At 35.6% G+C, this 24,491-nt stretch overlaps 1 protein-coding gene across 1 annotated transcript in view; it reads left to right on the top strand.

Annotated features, from left to right (window-relative positions):
• The first annotated feature begins 7,583 nt into the window (after positions 1–7,583).
• LOC136041444 (S-adenosylmethionine synthase-like) overlaps positions 7,584–24,491 on the top strand; it is a 37,905-nt gene continuing 20,997 nt past the window's right edge. The window contains exons 1-3 of the mRNA XM_065726112.1: positions 7,584–7,788; positions 18,591–18,668; positions 21,757–21,992. Coding sequence (XP_065582184.1) covers positions 7,692–7,788; positions 18,591–18,668; positions 21,757–21,992 — 411 coding nt within the window. The 5' untranslated portion in view covers positions 7,584–7,691. The remainder of the gene's footprint in view (positions 7,789–18,590; positions 18,669–21,756; positions 21,993–24,491) is intronic.

Raw genomic sequence — 24,491 nt, 5'->3', positions numbered from 1 at the left:
ATGTTTTTATTACATATATGAGGGGATTCGCCCCATCGTCAGTACCTCGCTCTTTACACGAAAGCTTAAATTTTATCCCAATTCATTAAGAATGACCCCCTGAATCACAAAAGCCGTAGAATAAGTAGTTGAAATTACCGAAAATACTTTAGCGTAAAGAGCGAGGTATTAGAAGGAGGTGAGCCCCTCATATGGGTAATAATTTCTGTTTGTTTTAAGTTTTATTGCTGTTCCTTACTTCCAGCTGAAAAAGCTTTTTCAGTTTTATTTTTTAATTGTTTTTTTTTTAATAATGCTAGTAAATCCTGCTCTCCCTTCATGGAAATTTTCTTCTCCCATTACAAATTCTCGAAGGAAAGTTCCCCCAGCATATCCCCCTCTTCTCAACCCCTCCCCCAAACCAAAAAAATCCTCCTGAAAACGCCTGTATACTTCCCAATAACCATTACAATATGTAAGCACAGGTCAAAGTTTGTAACTTGTTGCCCCTCCCACGGGGACTGTGGGGGAGTAAGTCGTCCCCAAAGACATAGTTATAAGGTTTTTTGACTACGCTGAATAAAATGGCTATCTCAGAATTTTGATCCGTTGACTTTGGGAAAATAATTAGCGTGGGAGGGGGCCTAGGTGCCCTCCAATTTTTTTGGTCACTTAAAAAGGGCACTAGAACTTTTCATTTCCGTTAGAATGAGCCCTCTTGCAACATTCTAGGACAACTGGGTCGATACGATCACCCCTGGGGAAAAGAAAAGAAAAACAAAAAAACAAAAAAACAAATAAACACGCATCCGTGATTTGCCTTCTGGCAAGAAATGCAAAATTCCACATTTTTGTAGATAGGAGCTTGAAACTTCTACAGTAGGGTTCTCTGATACGCTGAATCTGATGGTGTGATTTTCGTTAAGATTCTATGACTTTTAGGGGGCGTTTCCCCCTATTTTCTAAAATAACGCAAATTTTCTCAGGCTCGTAACTTTTGATGGGTAAGACTAAACTTGATGAAACTTATATATTTAAAACCAGCATTAAAATGCGATTCTTTTGATGTAGCTATTGGTATCAAAATTCCATTTTTTAGAGTTTTGGTTACTATTGAGCCGGGTCGCTCCTTACTACAGTTCGTTACCACGAACTGTTTGACACAATGGGGGGTTGAACATTTGTTCGATTTTTCCTTGAGAAAAGAACACTTACTGACTTCTCTGTTGAAAATGACATGTAGTTTTCCATTGTCCAATTTTCTAAGTAATACAGGGCTTTTTGGACTGAAGCCTTAAGGCATCCCCTATCTCGAGAGGAGGCAGCTACTGCAATGTCATCAGCATATAAGTATAGTTTACAACCCAGTATCGTATCTAAGTTTATATCGTGACAATATACTAAAAACAATAAAGGACTTAGTACCCCTCCTTGGGGGAGACCCACATTATTTGGAGCACTAAAAAAGCCAGACGAATGATTTTCTAAAGTTATTTCTATTTTCCTCTCAGTCAAGAAATTACCAATCCATTCCACGATTTGAGGGCTAATATTTAGCTTCTTAAGTTTTGCCATTAGAGTAGGGATATTCACTCTGTCAAATGCTGAAGTCATATCAAGGAAAACAGCTAGAGTTTCTTTTCCTAGGCGGAATCCCTGTTTTATTTGATTTTCAAGCCTCACAAGACAGTCTATTGTACTGCGTTGGGGCAGAAAGCCTAGTTGTTCTGGCTGAACTACTTTCTCAATTTCTGGTAGAACTTTCTTTTTTATCAGTCTCTCCATTAGCTTGCAGAGACATGAAGTCAAGGCAATTGGGCGATATGATTTTGGGGATGTAGGGTCCTTTTGGGGTTTCAGGATTGGTATTATTGCAGCTTTTTTCCAAAGCGATGGGACATAACCTTCCTTGATGGACCTATTAAACAAAGTTAAGACAGAAGCCTTAAGCAGGGGGGACATGTTGGACAGCATCTCATTGTGAATCCTGTCTGGGCCCATAGCCCCTGGTTTTAATTTTTTAATAATCGTATCAATATCCTCTTCTACAAGTTCAATATCATTCTTAGGGAAGACCTGTGTAGGTTGCATAGTGGGTCGGTTTTGAGTAGAAAGTTGTGGAGGAATGTTTGCAATTAGATACTCTTTCAGAAGTTTTATTTTCTCGGGTGTTGTGGCGGCAGTGGTTCCGTTGTGTATCTTGATGCCAGATATTGGGGAAGACCTTTGTCCAGTGTAGACTTTCCAGTTCCTCCACAACTCTTTGATTGATGTAGTCTTCGTAAACTTTGTCTCAATTAGAGTCTTCCATCCATTCTTGATTTCTTGGGGAACAATTTTCCTAAAGATGGCTTGTTTTGCATTCATTTCAATTTTGTTTGTAACTGTAGGATTTCTTCTAAACTTGTTTCTTGCCGTGTTTCGTTCCTTATAAGCTTTTTGGCATGCAGCATTCCACCCTGGTGTGGAGTTTCTAGATTTTCTTTTAAATTTTACATACCCAAATACCCTTTCACTAGCATTCACCATAACTTGAGTTATCTTCTCATTAAGCTCCTCAACAGAGGTAGGTAGTTCGACATCCGTCAGATCCGAGTCTACCTCTCTCTGCCATTCAGGCCAGGACTCCTTGCGGAACTTCCAACTCACCGACTTCATTAACTGAAGTCTATAAGCAGAAAAATTAAGCACTGACATTACTGGGAAATGATCAGAGTCAAAGGGTGACGGTATACCAACCTCAAAGTCAACTGAAAGGTCTAAAGAAGCAATTGTTAAATCTATAGTAGAAGTCTTCCCATTTAAGGGGTTTAGCCTAGTACCTAGATCTATTGGAGTGATAAGACAAACCATATTTTGGGGATCAGTAATAAAATCTGCCAGTAAATTAGAATTATGATTTGGAGAAGATGTTGAGTCCCACATTGGGTTATGAAGGTTGAAGTCACCAGCAATTATTTTCCTCTCTTTACATTTCTGAAAAGCACCGTTGAACTGCTTAAAATCAAAGTCAGTTGCAGTCCTGTTATAATAGTTGATAACGGATATCCAGTTATCCGTTCCATCCTCTTTGACAGATATAATCCCAATTTCATTTTTTCCTGGGGTAAAATCATTCACTATTTTAAACGGGATATTATCCTTAACTAAAGTCATAAGTCCTCCCCCTGGTCCTGTCTTCCTATCCCATCTAGCCATGCTATAGCCTTTAAAATTTGGGGAAGTTTTCTGTTCATTCAATAAAGTTTCCTGAATTAGTACAATATCTGGCTTACTCCTCACTAGAAGGTTTTTCAATTCTACTACCTTTGATTTTCCCATTCCCCTAATGTTTAGTTGGATTACCCTTGTAGTCATTCTTTGATTTTTTGTTTATGAACACGCTTATTTAATGTCTTTTTCTCTGGAGAGGACAAAATTTTCTTTGGAACAAAGTTATCTTCATCCATACCATCCTCTGAGTCTGTTTCATTTCCAGAAACAAAGGATTCAGATTTCTTCAGTGAAGACAGGATCTTCTGTACCTCTGACTTCGAGCTTTTGCTTAACTTTACACTGGAAGCAATCAGTGAGCACAATGATGACACTACTGTGGTTAGTTGGTCTATTTTTTCTCTCAGTAAGACAACTTCCTTGTTAATTGGTTCCTGTATTTTTGCTTCTGGTGGGATTGAAGGGTGAACAAGGACTGGAAAATTTTCAAAGTTTAAAGCTGGTGGTGGTGTGTGCAGAGTCTTCCCTTTGGTGTCAGTGAAAGCTTGAACTGCATCTTTGAATGATATACCTTTTGTGACTGACGTTTTCAGAATTGCAGCTCTAAACTTGTAATCCTGGCACTCTTTACTGAGGGCAGTGTGCTGTCCATTACAGTTTGCACATCTTACTTTTTGTTCATTTCTGTTTTTGTTTAACTCAGAGCAAGCTGTCATGGGGTGATTATCTCCACAAATACCACAAGTATCTTTACCCCAACAGTTTAGAGAGTTATGGCCAAATTTCTGGCACTTGAAACATCTCAACGGTTTTGGTATGAACTGTTTCACCACAGTGAGGGCACTCCATATAGGAATTATTGTAGGAAAATCCATTTCTTGAGAGAAGTCAACATGTATAGTGTAGCTAGTGTATGGTTTACCATCTCTAGATGTGGGATGAGGGTTTAGTACAGTTGCCTTTGTAACCTGTTCTACTTGCTGAATCTCCTTACAGAGTTCTTCAGGAGTAGCTAAGTCCCTGGGAACATATAGTACTCCTTTTCTGCTTGAGTATAGCATATTTGCTGGCTTCATTTCAAATTTGATCACTAAATTATTCAATGTGAGATCCCTTATGCCTAAGATCTTATTAGCTATGTCTAGATTTTTTGGAACAACTTCAAGAGAGCCTCCAGGACCTATTCGTGGGAGTATTTTCCCATAATCATTTCCTAGAGCTACAGCCAATCTACGCCCTAGATATCCAGCAGAAGTCTTTGATAGAGGGACTAGCATACCCTTGTCATTAGTGTCAGTAATTTTTGTCATATCATGACCTTTAGCCAACAAATGTGGTACAGTGGGTCCACCTCTAACTCCCCCACAACCTCCACCCTTCCCAGGACTACCAGGAACCATTACGTCTTTCACGTGACAAGCTTACTTTGCAGAAAAAAAAAAAAAAAAAAAAAAAAAAAAAAAAAAAAAAAAAAAAGTGAATGCACAAATACGATTAAACAGACCTCAATAAAGTAAAAAGAGAGGCAAAAATACAAGCAAATAAGGGCACTATATACAACACATACATACAGGTAAGCAATATTTCATATGGCACAAGATCTCAAGGAGATAAAAGAGCCTAAAAGGTGGTCTGAATATCAACCATACAGTCCCTTCACTGTTTTGCATTTACCAAAATTCAATAAACACTTTTTCACCTTCACATTAATTTGTTATTTTTGTTTTTTCAACCATCAAAATCTTCAGGTATTACTATTTTCTACAACTTGAATTGTTGCCAAGCAGCGTTTTAACAGCACTTAAATTGATTATTTTGAACTTGTATCACTAATCCCAAGTTGAATAATTGCAGTTTAACCACAAAATGTTTTATTCAACCATGTTCTTATAGGCTACCAATTCCAATAGACTAGAGAACTTTATTATGACTTTAATATTCCTGTGTAATTCTTAAATTACTTTCTTCTGTTTCTTTCAATATCTTTATGAACATTTAAAATTAACACCAAATAAGCGCCATTTTAGCTCATCCCAAACATTAAATTCTATCAAACTCTTATTTATTAGCCTACTGCTGAAATTAGGTTTTTTTCCCGAGACTAGGGTTTTACTTTGAACTAGGATTATTCTAAACATGAAAACATATAAACTTAAACATATTTACTGTTCTAATTTAGTTTTTCAACATTTTTTTTCAATTTTAATCTTTCATTTTGTTTTTCATCAATTAAATTTTTATTTTTTCAATTCTAGTGTTTCATTTTCATTTTAGTGTAATTTATGTTTTTTCAACGTTAATTTTTTTTTTTTTTGCAATTTTATTATTTCATTTTTTGTTTTTTTCCATTTTAGTGATTTATTTTTTTATTTTTTTTTATTTGGAGTACATTTTTTTTTTTATTTTAATCTTAGTTTTTTTAAACTTTGCGTTAGTGCAAGATTTTAATATCATTTTATTACGAGTTTTTTCTCTCACAGCACTGTACAGGTATATTTAAAACAGCACAGTAAAATTAAACTTTTGTAGAAATACAAGAAGCTATTATTTCTCGTTTTTGTACTGTCGTTCTTCTTCTATATAGGGATCTGTATACGAATCACCCTAAAGATACTTTTAGGGGCTGTATTACAGCGGCAACAAAACTTTTAATCTCCAATCGAATATAAGTTTCTTTAAGCTTCCTGCAAAGTTTCTATCACAATTCCTTATATAAGAAATGGCTTGATGAAAAGAAAAAAAGATGAAATTAATAAAACATTAAACCCAATTGATTCTCTGGTTAGGTAGCTAAATAAATCTTTACTCAAGATAATATTATTTCTAAAACCATGGACCTCGCGTTAATTGCCATTGACGAAAATTGTTTCACTATTTGGCAAAAGGTCTTTTCAAGAATTTGAATTTAAGTATCTTATTTGCCAAATCATTGTCAGCGCTATTGCTCTGCCCATGATTTTCAAATCACATCCGTAAAATTAGCTTTGCTGTCCAAACGGCGTTTAATAGACAACAATACTTATGCATATCTACTGAATAATTGTAATTGTTTAGAGTAGGCTATACTGAACGCAGGGCTAGTAAAATGCATAACAAACCCTACTGTAACAGAAAGTTTCAACATAAGCTTAGAAAATGAGACGTTTCGCTACAAGGGCAGATATTTTGTACATTGTGTCACTATTTTAATAGAGTTTATTTAACCAAGTGAAAAATTGTGCCACCATCAGTAAAATCACTGCACGAGATTCAGTGCATATCATGTCACTATTTTAATAGCTTTTATTTAATCCAATGGAAAATTATGGCACCATCACTAAAATCACTGCACGAGTCCATAAAACCTCTGCATATACCAAACAAGATTCAGTGCATATCATGTCACAATCTTAATGGTGTTTATTTAACCAAATAGGAAATTATGGCACGATCAGTAAAATCACTTCACGAGTCGGTAAAACCACTGCATTTATCAACTGAGATTCAGATTCAGTGCACGTCATGTCACTATTTCAATAGTTTTTATTAAACCAAACTGAGAATAGTGGCACCATATATAAAATCACGGCAAAAGTCGGTAAAACTGCTTCTTTAACCGACCAAATCTCAGAAATGTCAGTATTTTCGTTGTTTTTATTGAACCAATATTTGAGCGGTGTCGGAAAAATCGTGGGGGTATTTTCACTAAAAATACTTTTTCTCTATGATTTCGTTTAAAAAATGGAACACCCCCTTTTCTATTAAAAAACAAATTTCAACTCTCCAGCCTTTTTAGTTCTTGTGAATTGAAAGAACTGTTCCTTTTACAATTATTTTATTAGCCATAATGATTAAAGCCCCATGGATAGTTTCCCAGACTCTGAAAATTTTGGAAGTTTTAGATTTGGTGGCTTATACGAAAAAAAAATTCTAGGCATTTCGTATTATTTCTCTTCAATAGGACTTTCAGGTTTTTTCAGAAGGATTGTTTTACCATTAATTCTTTTTATTTTTGCTCCCTCTCCGTAGGATTTGGACAGACTGTTCATAAAAAAAATGCTTCCCCATACTTCAAAAAATGGATCAACCTTTATATAGGCCTTCAAGCCAATTCTTGACTTTTGAATTTTCCATTTCTGCAGTACAAGCTGAATCTTTTCAATCTCATTCATAAGTCTTGACCTTTCTCACACGTCATTCATAAATCTCAGCCTTTCTATCGACAGGTGTGACTAACGCATATCTCCAGCATTATGGAAAAAGTAAATCAAGTTTGTACCGAAGTAACCAGCTGTTTGGCCTGTTTGTAATTGACTACATTAGGCGTTAGTAAAAATAATTTGGGATTTTCACATTTTATCACCAGAACATTTGAAATAGATGGTGTTACAGTCCCTTCGCTCAAAGCGCTTGTCAGACAGCTGAGAACACTGAAGTATAAAATCAAATGCCGACTGAAATCAAGCCTCTTTTCCGTTTGCGAGTTCTTGACAAAAGGATTACTGTAACATTATAATACCATGCACGAAGCAAAAATGAATGGATTTCATGAAAATGGCACCCCTGAGATTGAAACTTTTCTATTTACCTCTGAATCTGTGGGAGAAGGGCATCCAGGTTAGTTTTTTACTTAGGCTATGTGTGTCTAACTTTACCAAAGGACATAGGCTATGCCTAGTTTTGCTTCTAGCGTAATTTATGCAAGACTTAATTAGGGTGTTGTTTGTTTATTAAAGATCTGGCTGTGTCCAAGTTCCCACTCCCCAATGAGATCAGATATAACCTAGGGTATATGCTAGATTTTGTGGATTTGTGACAGGGGATGCAATTTGCTATGGGGCAGGAGGGGGGGGGGGAGGTTAACTCATCATAGGCTATACTTTTATCACCTTATCTGCTAGCCTACTCCCTAAGCTAGTTAATATGCTGGTAAAATTCTAGTTAATTGACTTCTTGCTATCTCAGAAAGGGTTTAGGACCTACAAAAAACCTGTGGATGGGGAATTTGAAAAAAAAAACTTTCCCATGCTCTAATTGGGCATGCTATAAGGCAGAAACTAGATTGAAAAGGAGGTCATATCTCTGCCATTGCGATTGTATCCAAGCCTCTCACACTAATTAAGAAGGCGTAATTCGGGAGCGGGGGGGGGGGGGCTAGAACGCACATATTGTGAAAGCGACTGATAAACTGATAGATAGATTTTTAGAATGTAATGGAGAAAGAATTTTGTCACTGTAGCATTTAGGACAAGGTCCACCGTTAACCCCGAGTGGGGAGGGTGTTACCCCCCCCCCCCCCCCCGTCAAAAGGAGAGAATCTCTAAATTTTATCCCCATGGCTGTTACTGGCAAACACGCATTTACCTGCAGTGTCTTAGTACCTATTTATGTCTTTGTTTCTCTTAGACTGGCCTTTGCTCGTTATCTATCTAAAAATTTAAGATAACATTTGGTTCTGAAGATGTGTGCCATTGATGAAAAATTTTCATTGTAGCACCCTTCCTCTAAAAGCTTGGAGAACCGGTTTTTGTTTGCTGGATTATTTAATCATTATGCAATGTCACCTGTCTAGCTTCAAGGGGCTGTAGACTCAGTTGTAAAACTTTATAAAGAAGAAATGAGAACTAATCTTTTTACTTTTTTTTAAACTTAAAAACAAATCTTAGTCTTTATTTCAGGCATAAATTCGCCATAATGAGGCTTGTGTCTGCGCCCTAAGAAAACATTTTAGTAGAAAGTGTATATTTACAGTCGTTTCAATGAACTAATAGGAAACTTTTTACTAAAAGTCGATTATAGAATTCTTAACACACTGTGCAAGACCGTATCCAGGGGAGGAGGCTAGGGGGCGTGAACCCCTCCCCTTCAAAAAAATGTTTGTCCGACTTGGAAAAACGTGACAAAAATGCATATAAACCAACATTTGATGTTTTTTAAAGTTTTTTATATTCCCCCTCTGGAAAAACAATCCTTGATGCGGTCATGACACAGTGCCATTTTGTAGATCAGCTTTATTGACCGAGGCGTAATTTACTATGAGGTAGGGGCAACTTTCCTTCTAGACTCCAGTTTGCCCCCCCCCCTAGCTGAAATTTATTCCTGAGATAAGCCTGCATAAATCAAGCGTATTCTGTTTGTATATAGTTTGTATTGTCATTTTCACTTGATTTTAGAAAATTTGCTCCGGTTTTGCCCCCCTCAGGATTTTAACGAAACTGCGCAACTGTTTGTTTGGCCATTATGAACCAATTCTTGATGAGAAATAAACACAAAAAAAAATGAATGTAAAAGCAACAAATCTAAAAAGTTTTATACAGAGCCTGGGCCTCATATCTGGCCTCATTCGGGGTGGGAGTCTGGGTGAATTTGACAGAATAGCTATTTGTTATATTTTAATAGGTGTTAGAAGACGCATTTAGGAATCTTTCAGCTAGCCAATGAAACGGAACATTAGAAAATTTTGACCACAAGCTCATGGGTGTACTTGAATAAGGGTCTATTCCCCCTTGAGCATTAGGAGTTCTTCGATTAAAGTTGTAACTATCCTCCAATAAATTAGTGGGTGGGCTGTTCAATGTTTCAAACATGCTGACTTTATCTTGTCTTTGGCTTTCTAAAGTGATTACTTCTAGAAATCCTGGTTTGTCACAATCATTTGACAAAAAAAAAAGAAATTACTTTAAAAAAAACTAAGGATGCTAGAAAAAAAACAGTTAAAGTACAATGGACATAAAAATCAAGCAATGTTTGCTCCCCTCTGAGCCCGTCTTAGGTCTAGTCATGCTTGAAAACCACAATCTTCTATGGTTTTTCTTTTTGCTTTTTCAAAGTTGTTAAGTCTTTAGGGGAGCACCACATTATCGTTAATGGTACCACCAGGGGTATTACGGTTTTTGGCTTCTCTTGGGCCTGGGGCAAAATCTTTATCCCCCCCCCTGTCTCCCAAAAAAATTGGTTTATTTAAAGCTGATTTCTTCATTTATCTGAGAAAAGATATTGGAAAAAGGACAATTTCAGATTTAGTTTGCTTATAGTCTACTTATTGCCAACTATTCTCTCTACTTTGTTCCAGTAAAAAATAAAATTTGAAGAATTACAAAGTGGTTATAAATGCTAGATTATTTATTATAAATTTTGCGCCACTAAGATTTTTGCACCCAGGGCAAGTGCCATCTCTTCCCCCTCTAAAAACACCCTTGTTTCGCTCTACCGCCCTTGTATTCTGTTGCTGAACCTCCCCCCCCCTTGTCAAACAAAATTCTGTTGTCTGTGAAGAAATATTAATCTATTTTAAGTGATCGTCATCTATCTCATACTTTCTAACTGTAAATCAAAAACAACATTTTCGATAATAATTTTAGTTTGAATGTTTATTTCATAAAATCTTTCGTGAACTTTTATTTTTCTGTTTAATCGTTTCTTTGTTTTCTGACTCTTAAAAAGATTTTGTAGGCTAACCGTTTTCCTTGAAGCTCTATACAGGCATTAGGAAGGAGGAATAACGGAGTCAGAAGCTTCTGCAAGAGTAGAAATGTCGAAGTAAAAAAAAACACCCCCACGACCTTAGGAAGGGATTGTCTACAGGGGGGGGGGGCTAAGACACAAAAATACTCTTTATCTTCTTTGATTTTTGATGACAGGAGCTTAAGACTCGTATGGGTGGGAATCCCCTCTTATTTAAAAAAATCCACTTATTGTGGCTTTGGACTTGATTGCGTAATTCATATTTAGGTCATTCCTCTTTGGGGCTGGGACTCTTCTCCAGAATTAAGCATATTTTGAATTGTAATGTTTTTTTGCTATATTGTCGATTTTCTAGATGAGAAAAGTCTCTTTACTTATCGTACATTGTCATGAACGGTTTGACATTGATCATGACGATTAGCTTAGCGGTTAACTGTTTAGGTCTTTCGGTTTAGGTTAGGACGAATCACCGGTGGCTTTTTAATAGCCTTTGGTCATGGTTCATGGCCGGCATCAATGACCCTTTATCTTGGTCTATATTTGCGATATTGCTTAGAATTTATTGCATGTATGATTTTGTTCGTAAGGTTGTTGGCTTAATACCAATACATAATATCTAGACGACAGGTCAAATGTTTATGTAAATTTTACGTAAACAATGGTTCTGCAATTTGTTTTCCCCAATTATTTTCCAATCGATTTGTTTGCAGAACCATAAAGTGTTTTTTTAATTTATCCCCTTTTTTAAAGCTTTTGAATTCCGGTCACCTTTGCAATTTTTATTCCTAAGGATAGTAAGGTATTTTAACCAAAAACAAACTTTTTACTTCATATGCGGGATTAACTAGCCTTGGTGACTATGAATCCGAATAATGTTTTGGATTGTAAGATAAGTTTACTTTTGTCCGCTTAGAAACATAAAAAAGAAATATAGAAAAAAGTGGATTAAATAAATAAAAAAGAAAGAAAAATATCAAAAGAAAATTCAACTTATAATCGAATCAAGCAAAAAGACAAGTACGATATTACTCAAAAGTGCAAAATTACTCTAAGCAACACTCGTATATAATACTAAATTGCAAAAATTAAAACAATAATGAATCTTCCAAATTGCATGCTTTCGTAAGAAGAATTACTGATATTGTTTGCGGATAAAGTCAAAATCGAGTTAAAATCAAGCAGTTGCTGGTGTCAAGCCACGGCTAATACTAGAAAAGCCAAGACAGATAGTCCGAGTGAGTAAGAGGCAAATCTGGCATAAGCCCTTTTTAGGATTGTATAAATGGGTTGACGCATGACGGACAATGTCCACTGGACTTGTATGCAAAATCTGGGACTGAATTCTCTTAGACTCACAGGCGAACAATTATTTAGGCTTCTCTTAAACAGCTAACAAGCTAATTGTTCTTGAAAGCTAATTAAATAAATAATAGTTTTTTCAACAGAAAGTAAGGAGCAACATTAAAACTCAGGATGGTACTCGTCTATTATCCCGAACATGCTCAAAAAGTTTGCTTTGCTTTATCTGTGTAAAACCGGTTTTCTCTCGCATTTGGTTATAGTTAGCTTGTTTTTTTTGTGAAACAAAATACGATGCAGGTTTATTTAATTAAATATTTAATATAAAGGGGTGGTTAGGTTAGGTATTTACTGTATTGCATTATGAAATTAAGATTTGGGCGACAGGGAAGGCTGAAGGAAGACCTCCTTTTAACCCGATTTTTAGCGACATTTCTGCGTTCTGGGTACATAATTCTAAGTTGTAATTTTACAGTTTTCCTAGTAAAGTGTTATATTTTCATCATATTTTGGTTTATGTCATTAGTTTTATCAAAAGTTTGGGTTATATATTTGTACATTAGGGAGGGCGGGGTGCATTATATCAAATACCTAACCTAACCACCTATATATATATATATATATATATATATATATATATATATATATATATATATATATATATATATATATATATATATATATATATATATATATAAATATTTCATTAAAATGAATCTGCATTGTAGTTTTTTTTTAGGAAAGAATCTAACTTCACTTATTGACTGTGTTTTGAATAATACACAAGTATTTCCATTTTTACTCTATTTGGAGACATCCTGCATTTGAACAACATTTTTTTCTATTTTTTCTATTTTTATTTTATTACTGGGAAGTTGTTTATACTCCGTTTTTATCAATAAATATTTTAAGTTGCTAACTGGAATTTCTTGAAATGATAATAGGCCGTTTTTAATCATGTGATAGCGATGGTACGAGCTTACGTTGTATGTGTGGCTAGCATTATTATTCACAAGTTGAAAAGCAGTTGACTTTGGGTGTGTTCCAGAATACAATTATTATTATCATTAATTTTGTTGCTACCTTCATCCTAAAATGTTGTATAAAAGTAGCTTAAGGCCATACATATCAGAAATAAGTAAAAAGGGATAATAGTGTGGTTCTTCCGAGCCCCTCCCATAGAATGCACTGGATTTTATAAAATCTATAAGCTATGAGACTTCTTGATTTTCTCAGTAAGCTACTAGGAATAGATCAAAAGAAACAATTTCGTATCCTGGAGAGGAATTTTTGTCCAACTTGTAAAAATGTACCGAAATGCATATAAAAAATTTTGATGCGTTTTCAAAGTTTTCTTGTACTCCTCTCCCCCCCCCCCAAAAATCCTGTACTTATCTGTTATATAATAGACACTCGGGAAGTGAAGTTTGATTAATACTAATGAAATGAAACAAAACAAGATGAATATATAATAGTTTAGGTGTAAATTTGGGCTAGATATTTATATATAGCCCAGGGGGTGGGGGTAAAGCATAGCATATATTAAATGCGTAAACTAACCATTGCTGTATTAAATATATGCTATGCTTAACAACACCCCCCCCCCTAATGAGCAAATATATAGCCCAAATTTTTTGCATAAACCAAACCAAAATACAAACTAAATACTTAAATAAAATATATCTCAATTTATTTTGCAACCAAACCAAAGCTAATTGTGAGATATACATAAGTTGCTTGACCAGTATAACCGATAAGTACCAAAAATCCTTGCTAAAAATGGACCAAAACTGCTTATTTGATGTTTTGGACCTAACGTAAGAGCATAGAGAAAACAATAATAATGTTCATATAGAAAGCGTTAGTGCCATATTTTTAGTTGCTTGACACCACTCTGACATTTAGTGAAATCTTTGAGCACCACTTGTTTTCCGTACTGCGCATCACACCCTGTGTGCCACATTTTCAACATGGGTGGTGTGCACCACTTCATGTACGTGATTTTTAAGGTGGATCATTTCAGCATCTCTTTTGGATGAGAGCACCAAAAGATGTTTTTTGCGGATAATTGTGAGAACGATTTTATTTATGTGTTTTTTTTTTTTTTTTTTTTTTTTTTTTTTTTTTTTTTTTTTTTTTTTTTTTTGTCGGGATTCCGATGCGATAGGTCTTTTAATAACTATGGATGCGAATGTTCCCCACCCCACCTCTTCCTCTTATCTTAATTTTTTACTTGTTATGAGGATCTTGGGAAAACCCTTTATGAATTTAGTTTGGTAGTTTCGTTATACCCGAAAGTAAATTTAAATTAGATTGTATAAGCATAAAAAGCATAGAAGCTTATAATAGTAGTATTGGTCGACACCCATAGAGCGCTATTTTGATACAATGAATGTTTTGCTTTTGCTTTTGTATGTTTTAATTGTTTTTAAGTAAGATGAAGTGTCGTTTAGTTTTTTAGGTCATTCTCTTTTTCCTCTTTTCTTTTGTTCACATTATACTCCGTTTTTCATGTGTATTATAATGGTTTATTAATACATTCAGTTCAATTTTCTGTTCTGGAACTGTTCCAAATATTGATTCCATAAAATAAAGGTAAAGGATCCATACCAACCATCACGATTGTTCAAGGGGTTGGTTACTTTCAGAAATCATGTACACCAGATGGTTCGTGTCAAGTATGATGGAACTCTGTAAAGCATTTTGTGGAGGGGGGCCAAATGTTTTGGGGACTATGCCAATTGTGACAGAACTGTACAACATGCGTGGCGTTCCGCGATGCGCACCAGATGGCGGGAAGTCAGCACCCTCTCGGGATTGATACCTTATTGATTAATGTGTTAAATATTTCCTTTTTTTTGTTAAAATTGCACAAAACGCTTAAGAAAAGCACGTAAGCTGGATTTTTTTCGGGAGGGGTAATATTTTTTTTTGTATATTTAAATAAGAAGTGCCCGTAAGTTTGGATAAAATTGAGTTTTGGAGAGGCTCCCTATTGCTTACGTCCCTTGTTTAAGACCTGGTTAAGAAAAATTAGACGATAGAAAACTGATTTTCAGAAATAAAATTACCTTATCCTTCCTCAACTTTTCTTAAAGCACGAGAAATCAGTCAGAAGAAAATTAGGTTGGATTTGTTATTATAGCCCCAGTTGAGAGGGAAAAGGATATTAAATCCCAAATAGTTAATTTTGATGAACTTTAATTCACAATTTTCAAGTTTTAGTCTTTAAATCGGCTTGTAACATAAGAAAGAAAGTAGAAAAAGTAAAGCCAAGTGTCGTGAGTATCAAGAAAAAGGCATTCGCTTAATTTCGGGGGGGGGGGCGGATCCAAATCAAAATATTGGGAGGGTGCCCCTATGTGACAAATCCACCAATAATTGACCATATTGACAAGTTCATTTTTGAAAAAAGTGAAAACAGAAAAAACAAGGAATGTGGGTGCCAGAAAAATCACGGGGGGATTCAGGATCCCCTCTCACTGCCAGTCGGGGGGGGGGGGGGCAAGGATAAAAAGTCTGATAATTTATTTAGAAATGCCGTGAAGTTCAGGATAATCCGTTTTTTTTTGTGGGACTTAAGCTCCCCTGTTCCTCTATACTTTGTAAAGAACAATTGTTTCTTTAAAAATTTCCCGGAAATAATACAAATACAAAATGGCCCCCAAAGAATAAGAAATCTGTTCAAAAATGGCTCTCTTAAGCCTGTTTAACAAAACAAGAGCCGAGAGCTCATACGGCACTTGTGACGAGGTCAGAAGAGCCATCATTTTGCAATGTTATCGCTGTGATGTTTTTTTTTTTTTTTTTTTTTTTTTTTTTTTTTTTTTTTTTTTTTTTTTTTTTTTTTTTTTGAGACTACCATGATAAGCGCCACCACGTGGGATTTCTGCCTTTGAAGATGAATTGCTTTTTCTATAATTTTTGATCTCTTTAAATCCTTCATCCTTCGCTTGATTTAGCACCTCCTACGCGTGCTGGTCCATACTACAGCAAATTTCTAATTTAATCACCATAAAACCTTATCCAATTTGATATTTTATGTAAAAGTGTTAGCCAAGGCCAGACATTTTAAAAAAGTTTTGAAATTAAACTAAAAATTAATACTATAAATGGCAGAATGAAAAAAAAAACTCATAAAAATTGTCCTTGTCAGGAATTGAACCTAAGACCTTCGGAGTAGAATTCCAAGACCACATAGACTTCTCTATGCAGGCTTTCAAGGAGACAGTTTTTAACTTTTTTCCGAACTAACCGTCCTACCACTCCCCCCCCCCCCGATGGTCGAATCGGGGAAGCGACTATTTCCAATTTAATTTGGTCCGGTCCCTGATACGCCTGCCAACTTTTATCGTCCTAGCTTATCTGGAAGTGCCCGAACTAGCGAAACCATGACTGACGCACCAACGAACAGAAATTTGCGATCGTTATATGGCACCTGGCCGACGGGTAAGTGCCATGGCAATGATTAATTACGGTAATATTTTTGCAGTCCTGAATTTCCCGGCGAATTGCCATAGACCAGAATCGAAGAAGCAGCTTCATTTAAGTCTCGTCGGAAATTTACGTGCGAATCCGGATATGTTTTTTAGTTTCAGAGTGCCGTGTTTTTTAAAACGAAACAATAATTCTTAATTTCGCCCGCCGGCTATACGGAAAGTTGAAAAAGTCAAATTTGATTACATTTGAAGATTTCCGCAAGTATCCGTACACACAAGGCCGTATCCAGGGGAGGGAGCTAGGGGTTGGAACCCTCTCCCCGAAATGTTTGTCCGACTCGTAAAGACGTAACAACATGAATATAAACAAATTTTTGACGTGTTTTAAAGTTTTTGTGACCCCCCTCCCCGCCCTAGAAAACAACCTGGATACGATTCTGCGTACATATTATAAATTTTCCCTAATTAACTAACCATTAATGCCTTTAAAATTAGGCAACACCGGGAGTTCAACTTTTAATGAAAAAGAATAGCATATGCAGTTTTTGACTTTAGCGAGTGCAATTATTTAAAAAAAGCAACGTAGGTGAAAAATCCGCAAAATAAGCTAAAAATATGTGGCAAAGCGTTAAAGTTTGTATTTTACGGGGGAAAGCAGTGTCAAATTTAAGTAATTAGATCTGTGTATTTATTTTTACGATTTAATATGGTAACAATGAGGAAAATATGGTGCTGCCTAATAGTTTCATAATTCTTGAAACAATCTGAAACAAATCTTAGAAAATTGAGGTTTTCAGGTGTGAAAAGATCTAAGAAAGGATTTATCCACTTGAAAGCAGAGATAATTGTACTTTCTGAAATGTTGTGCCCCTTATGGTAGAAGATAGGTAAAATCGATCATTGCCGCTAGATTTCGCTTGTTAAAAATGCCTACATGTATAACCAGTGGCGTCAATGGCGGGGGAGAGTTCTTCCACCTAAATTATTTTGCCCCTTTGGGTTTAGAAATTTTTTTGTATTGATGTAACGAACAAATTTGCCCCTCTATGAGTTTTCGGGAATTGACGTGGATGTACAATGTAGTTCATGTCTAACTCATTTTTGACAAATTGTCATACAGTTGTGTTAAATAAGGTTTTTGGTTAAAATCTCATTCTGAATTATTTAATCACCTACTGAGTGCGAAAAGGAAGGTCAAAACAATATTATTTTTTATTTATTTCTTCTACAAGGCAAAATACAGGTTTAAAAGGAGGGTAGGGGTTTTTCGGAACCTGTCCTATCACCGAAAGTATCCTTTTTGGCGGCTTCGACGAATTCCCCCTCCCCCCCAAAAAGTTTTTCTCTGACTGAAAAGCTTATAGACAATTCTGTTTGGTTTTGAAAGACGACCGAATGATTATTCAGGAGATTTGATTTGATTTTTAAATTCTTTAGAATAGATGAGTCACGCTTTCCCTGTAAGTATTGCTTTTCCCTTGAAAAAACGCACGAGATCGTCTAACCCTAGATAAAGAACTGCAATTTCAATATACTTAGGAGTAGTTAAAATCTTTGAGACAGAACACGTTTGTGAGAAGCTTGAATCTCACATATTGAATATAAGGGATGTATACCCGAAATCTTATATTATATTGAACCTCCGGGTACTTCTTATTCAAATTATCAAATACGTTTGATAATTTTATTAGTGACGTGGGTTAAAATTAAATTATCATTAAGCCAGAAATTACACCTTTTTCTTACAGCAATAATCATTTTTTTTTTCATATCATGTAGGTTAAAATGAAATTACCATTAGGCCAAAAAATTACACCTTTTTCTTAGAACTAAGTCGCAATCGTTTTTGACAGTTTCAACCATAAAAGCAGCATCTTTTTAGTTCTCTCAAAATTGTCACCCAGCTGTCAACCATGGTTTTTCCTCTTTCTTGGTCTATATGTCTCCATGATTTCCAAAACTTTAATTTCATTAACTAGCTCCAGATTATTTCCTAAGCTTCTGAATTTCTCCTATTCACCTCTGGGTAATTACGTCTTATAGTGACCTCCCCCTGAAAAAAAGTTTCTGTGTACGTCCGTGGAAGCAGAACAAGCTCTTCCGCGAACTTTTCCATTGTAAGGAGCAGCTATTCAGACCATATCTGAACTATATCCGTTCTTGTTTATATTGAATTTCTGGTTACCATCATTGTAATATTTTTCATTTATTTTTCAGATAAAATGTGTGACCAGATCAGCGACGCTGTGCTAGATGCCCATCTTAAACAAGACCCAAATGCCAAAGTTGCATGTGGTAAGTTTTCCGTTTTTTTTCTGTCTCAAGTTTTCATATTTTCTTATTTTCCATTAGTTTGTTTTTAGATTGGCTGTTCAGGAGCGTAGATAGGAGGCGAATGGAGGTAACGTGTCTCTTTGTTCCCCTAAAAAAGAGTCTAAAGACTTGACGAAGAAACCATAAATCCCCTCACCCCAATCGATTCAACCTGACTGCTCCTTCTCTCCCCATGACTGCCTCCTTCTCTCCCCATGTGGTATGACTTATCTGTGTCCGCTGCTCTATTCTAATTTCGAAGGGGTTTCTAATTTGGTTATATCTCTCCTGGATTGAACCAAAACAGTTGAAAATTTATATTTCAAAATAAACAATGCGTGGGGGAAAATGAAAGTTGTGGTTGGTAGTAATAGCGATTTATTATAAAAAAAAAATAAGAGACAAGATCAGTCGGTAGCATACCGACAGTGTGTGCTACTACTAAAAAATAACAAAAATAGAAGAGAAAAAATAATAAAAACAAAGAATAAAAAACAACAACAAGTTAATCAATAATAAGTGGAAGGTAGAAACCGTGTACAAAAAAAAACGTACATAAATAATCCATACACAATAAAACAATATAATATTATGATCCCGAAGCAAAAAAAAAAAAACATTAAACAATTATTGTCAATTTTAATTCCATCAATCTCAGTCTGTTTCGAAGGTTAACCCTAATCTATGTCCCCCCTCTATTTCTACTTTTTTTGTCTAAAGTATAGGCCTTTATGCGAAAAGATTCGTCCAAAATAGTAATTAGATGCGGGAGTGTCAGATCAAAAAAGGGGGTTAGTTTTATGTTCACTTGGTTTCTTTTCTTGTTCAAAAAAAAAGAAAAAGTGCTTTAGCAGCGAAATTTGTCGTACGACAAGTGTAACGTAGATTATTTAGTGAGGGTCATAGAAGAACTGTTTGCCTCCTTCCCAATGTAGCATTCGAAGAAGTCGACCTACTCCCCCTCCCACGCTAAAAAGGGTCCTTGAAAGTTAAACTCTATCTCTCAGCCTTGAAACTAAACCGGGCAGACCTGCCAGAGCTGTAACTCGGGAAATATTTATTTACAAAGAAAGAGATTTCATCCTCCTCTTTTGCCGTTTTTTTATCCCTCTACGTGTAATGTCGATGGTGTAATGTCGATTTTTCTCTGTATATCTGGCCTATGACCTCCTGGCAGAGCCGTACCCAGTATTTTATTTGGGGTGTGGTGGTACAAAAATTTTACTAATGCTTAAAAAAATTGTTTGTATAATTTTGTTGCGTTTTTACGAGTTGAAAAACATTGGAGAGAGGCCTCTACCCCCTCTGGATAGCTTTCCCTCCAATTCAGGTTTCTAATCTTTATACCATCTATGCCATAGGGGCTAGGATTTTTAGTAAGGTGATCTTAAGTGATTTTTTGTTAGATTGGGGATAAACATTTATTTTTATTCAGGACCTGTCACGTGTTTCTGTGATCACAAAAAGGAAGGCAATTCACGGGAAATTAATTCATCCCGTCCGTAAAATTTCCCAATGTAAAAAACTCCCTTTTTGTGAAAATTACCCCTTGAGAATTATCCCTCTCGTATTAATAAAAATCGTATATTTAATTTTTAAAGTATTTGAAAATTTTCCTGTCCCGTTATTTACCAGGTGAAAAGTTTTCCCCACATGTAAAATAGAGATTGCAGTTCTAAATTTAAAAGTGTTTGAAACATAGGGTTAAGAATATTAACTTACTCGTGTCAATTAAGGAAATGTGAATTAACCTACCTGTGGGGCGCAATCCATAAAGGTATTTTAACTAACCTATCGAGTATTATTGGATAATTAATATCTAGAAAGTGTGAATAATGTGATCGCAATGAACTGTCAAGTATTTGCGTTCAGGGGTCTCGAATTTCAGTCAGCATTAAAGTATTAAGAGCGCCTAGGGGGATGGACTTAGACCTAAAACATTCGTGTGACTGCTCAACAGCCTCTTAAAGTTTCATGGCGAGCGTTTTTTATTTAATTTATCCATATTTCCTGAAATACCAAATCATTTTGAAACTTAGCCGCATAAAATTTGTAGCAGTTTTAGTTAACGTTCTGACCTGTATGCATAGTGAGAAATATTGGCTTGATTTTAGGTTTTAGGTGCTCGCTGTATAATGTTATGCGAGTGTTTTCAGAGCTGAAGATAATGGTTGGCTGGGAGTTGCAGTCTCCTACAAACTTGTATTGATAGGTGTTTCAAATATTTTCTATTAAATTGGGAAATTTACTGTAGATTCCAATTTTTGGTGAACCGGTTAGTCCTCCTTGCTTTGAATGAAGCTTAGTGGTCTTTTCTAAAATAAAATAAAGAAAACGGTTTTATTCAACTGAAAGTAAGGAGCGACATTAAAACAAAACGAACAGAAATTATTCAGTATATGAAAGTGGCTGTCCCCTCCTCAACGCCCCGCTCTTTACGCTGAAGTTTGACTTTTATTCACAACTCTACTTTTTAAAACAATAAAAAATTTTGACTCTTTGTCACAGTTCTACTTTAAAAAAAAACAAAAAACTTGAGCGTAAAGAGCGGGACGTTGAGGAGGTGACAGTCCTCCTCAACGGAAAGAAGTAACGACAAAATAAATAAATATGCATCCGTGATCTGTCTTACGGCAAAAAATACAGAATTCCTCATTTTTGTAAATAAGAGCTTGAAACTTTTACATTTAGGCTCTTTGGTATGCTGAATCTGATGGTGTGATTTTCGTTAAGATTCCATGACTTTTAGGGGGTGTTTCCCCCCTATTTTCTAAAATAAGGCAAATTTTGTCAGGCTCCTAACTCTTGATGGGTTAAACTGAACTTGATGAAGCTTATATATTTAAAATCAGCATAAAAATACGAATTTTTTGATGTACCTATTGATATAAAGTTCTGTTTTTTAGTTCCGGTTACTATTGAGCCGGGTCGTTCCTTACTACAGTTCGTTACCACGAACTGTTTTATATTTGTAGTTTTCCTAGAAGGATCACAGAAACATGTTCTTCGTTTTTCTTGCTTTTTTGTTTGTTTTTAAACTTGCTTTTTAAACTTCAGTTCTGTGTTACAGAAACCGTGACTAAAACAGGCATGGTAATGCTTTGCGGCGAAATCACATCCAACGCAGTTGTTGACTACCAGAAGATCGTCCGCGAAACAGTTAAACAAATCGGTTTTGACGATTCCTCCAAAGGATTTGACTACAAGACTTGCAGCGTTTTAGTTGCTATTGAACAACAATCACCGGAAATTGCTAGTGGTGTGCACTTAGAAAAAGATGAAGATAATGTCGGCGCAGGGGATCAGGTAATTGAAGAAATCTGTAACTTCTCATTGACCCATTCGATTTAAGTAAATAAAATGCTTGTTAGTTCTCTGTCCGTGACGGAGAGCGATTTAATTGTCCCGCGATTCCTTAAAATCTTAATACCAGATCTTCAGCTAATGGAAACGTCACACAGTTTTATGTATAATTTTGGTAATTAAATGATTAAATATTTTTAGTTTTACGTTTTCGGAGGGGAAAAGGGGTAAACTGATATTATGGTGTAAGCTATCCCTCTTTAATCATAAAAAGTAAAATATTAACACACAGACTGAACAACTTGAGAATGTACAACGATTGTGTGGAGTATACAGTTCAAACGTTTTGGATTGTTTGAATTACTCCCCCTCCCTCTTATGCAGGTATTGTTCACAAGATTGGGGATTCATTACTATCTCTCCCTTCGATTCAAGTGTTCCCTAGGTCTACAGAGGGTTCGAAGCACTTCTCGCTGGAACATAGGTGTTGTCGCCAATAAATATTTGGAAACATTTTATATATGTATTTGCCCACTGAGGGGAGGGGTTGGAGAGGAACTAAAAAAATACTTATAGTAAAATTCACCCCGCCCCCTCTACGGAGAAAGTTTTTCAGTCCCTGTAGAAGGCTGGGATCCACCTGCATGTACTAACATAAAGAGGACTTCTTTGAACGGGATCACATCGTCCGCCTCGGCACTTGCCTATTATCTCTTTTTTTGCTACGTCTTTTTTGGTTGATAGAAAAACTGTTTTGAAAGGAGTAGAAACTGGTAGATTCAGTTTCTTATGTTGCAAGTTTCTTATGTTGCAAGTCATCTCGACTATCTTTCAACCGGTTCAGTAAACTGTAAAAAAAATAGCTATGGGTCATCAACCTCAAATGCGAAGTTTACGCCGCATCTTCTTTTGGTGTTTTCAGGTGAAGTTTTATTATATATCAATAAGTAAACCATCCATGCCTTGATGGGTTGGGACCTAAACCATTACCCAAAAGTCGGATGTACCCTGACTGGTTACCAATTTATACGTCATGTGGTCATCTTTGCAGAAGAAGACAGGGCTCAACTTTTCAATGACCTAGTCATCGCTCACATGCCTGATCGCCGAGTCTGATGTTTTCAGACTTCTGAGATCTGAGGCATAACGGTGACGAAATCGTATTTTTAATCATGTCCAGGGTTGCCACCCGGTAAAAAAAACACTATATTTTAGTGATTTTGGCTGATTTTAGTGATTTTCTTCAATAATCTGAACATAAAAATCTTAAAATATTAATAAAGAAATTACTAGAAATAGTGATAAATCACTAGGGGTAGCAACCCTGGTCCTGTCTTGTTTCTGGCAAAGTCGGCCAAGTGACGTCAAAATGGTTAACCAATCCGTCTTAGCCAGCAAGGTATTGCTGGTCCTATCCCCACAAAACGTACATCAATTGAACATTAATTCCGACGCCACTTCACCAGCTTTTCATGAAAAAGTCGGAGAAACATATGGTCTTATTAGTTTGTGATTTTTTCGGGGCCTCTTTAAACGTGTTTTTTGCTTTGCTCCTAAACAAATAACCAACTGTGGTCAGGTACAAACAAGAACTGGAATTACATCCTCAGAGATTGAAAAACTATCAAAAGACTTAAGTATTTAAGGGGGAAATACTAAATATCATTGAGGGGGACCTCTGGTTTGGAGAGAACAGCCTCCTGGGTCCCAATAGAAAATGAAGGGGAACGAGCATGGTTTTTCACTTTTATTTAATGAAGAGACAAAAAAGTTTTTTTTAACAACCTTGGGAGGGCAATTTTTTCCATGAAAATACTGAAAAAGTTTTTTTTTAACCTGGAGGACAAGATTGTAGGGGCCTGTCACCCCTCAATCGATGCTTCCGTGCTAGCCTACTTGTGTCAATGCCCAAATAGGGTTTTCTGGTTTGCAAAAGCTTTTTTGGTTGAATAAAATGTTTCCATCTTCTACTTTTTTATTAGTCTGTCTTTTCTTAGGATTATTTATTTTATCATTTTTATTTTATTACGATTGTCTCTTTTATTAAAATGTTTATTATTGTTATTCCAGTCCTCTCAAAAGGTTATTTCAAAATTGTTAAGCGAGTCCCTAATTTACTATAAAATCAATAATCTTATTAAGTCATTCTCCTGCATATACTTTGATGTATGTATTGCAAGAAGTTCAATACGGAAGACGAAAATATAACCAAAACAAAAATAGCAAAAATCATCTGAAATTACATGACACAAAAACACAAAGAAAAGAAGAACGAGGACGATAAACAGCCAGTGAAAAAATTGAAAATTCTGCAAATATTTCGGTCAAGACCTCCGTTACCCTTTCATCGTTGCTGAGAAAGGGTCATCATATTTTAGTTTTATGTTTTGTTTTAAGGTTTTTTTTTTAAGTTTTATCAGTTTATTCTGCACTGAGGACGGTGAGGCGGAGGTCATGACTGAGATATTTGCATAATTTTCAATTTTTCATTGGCTGTTTATT

This window comes from Artemia franciscana, unplaced genomic scaffold, assembly GCF_032884065.1.
Source record: "Artemia franciscana unplaced genomic scaffold, ASM3288406v1 PGA_scaffold_23, whole genome shotgun sequence".
NCBI lineage: Eukaryota > Metazoa > Arthropoda > Branchiopoda > Anostraca > Artemiidae > Artemia > Artemia franciscana.
The sequence above is the reverse complement of the archived record's forward strand: the minus strand, read 5'-3'. Positions and strand labels throughout refer to the sequence as shown.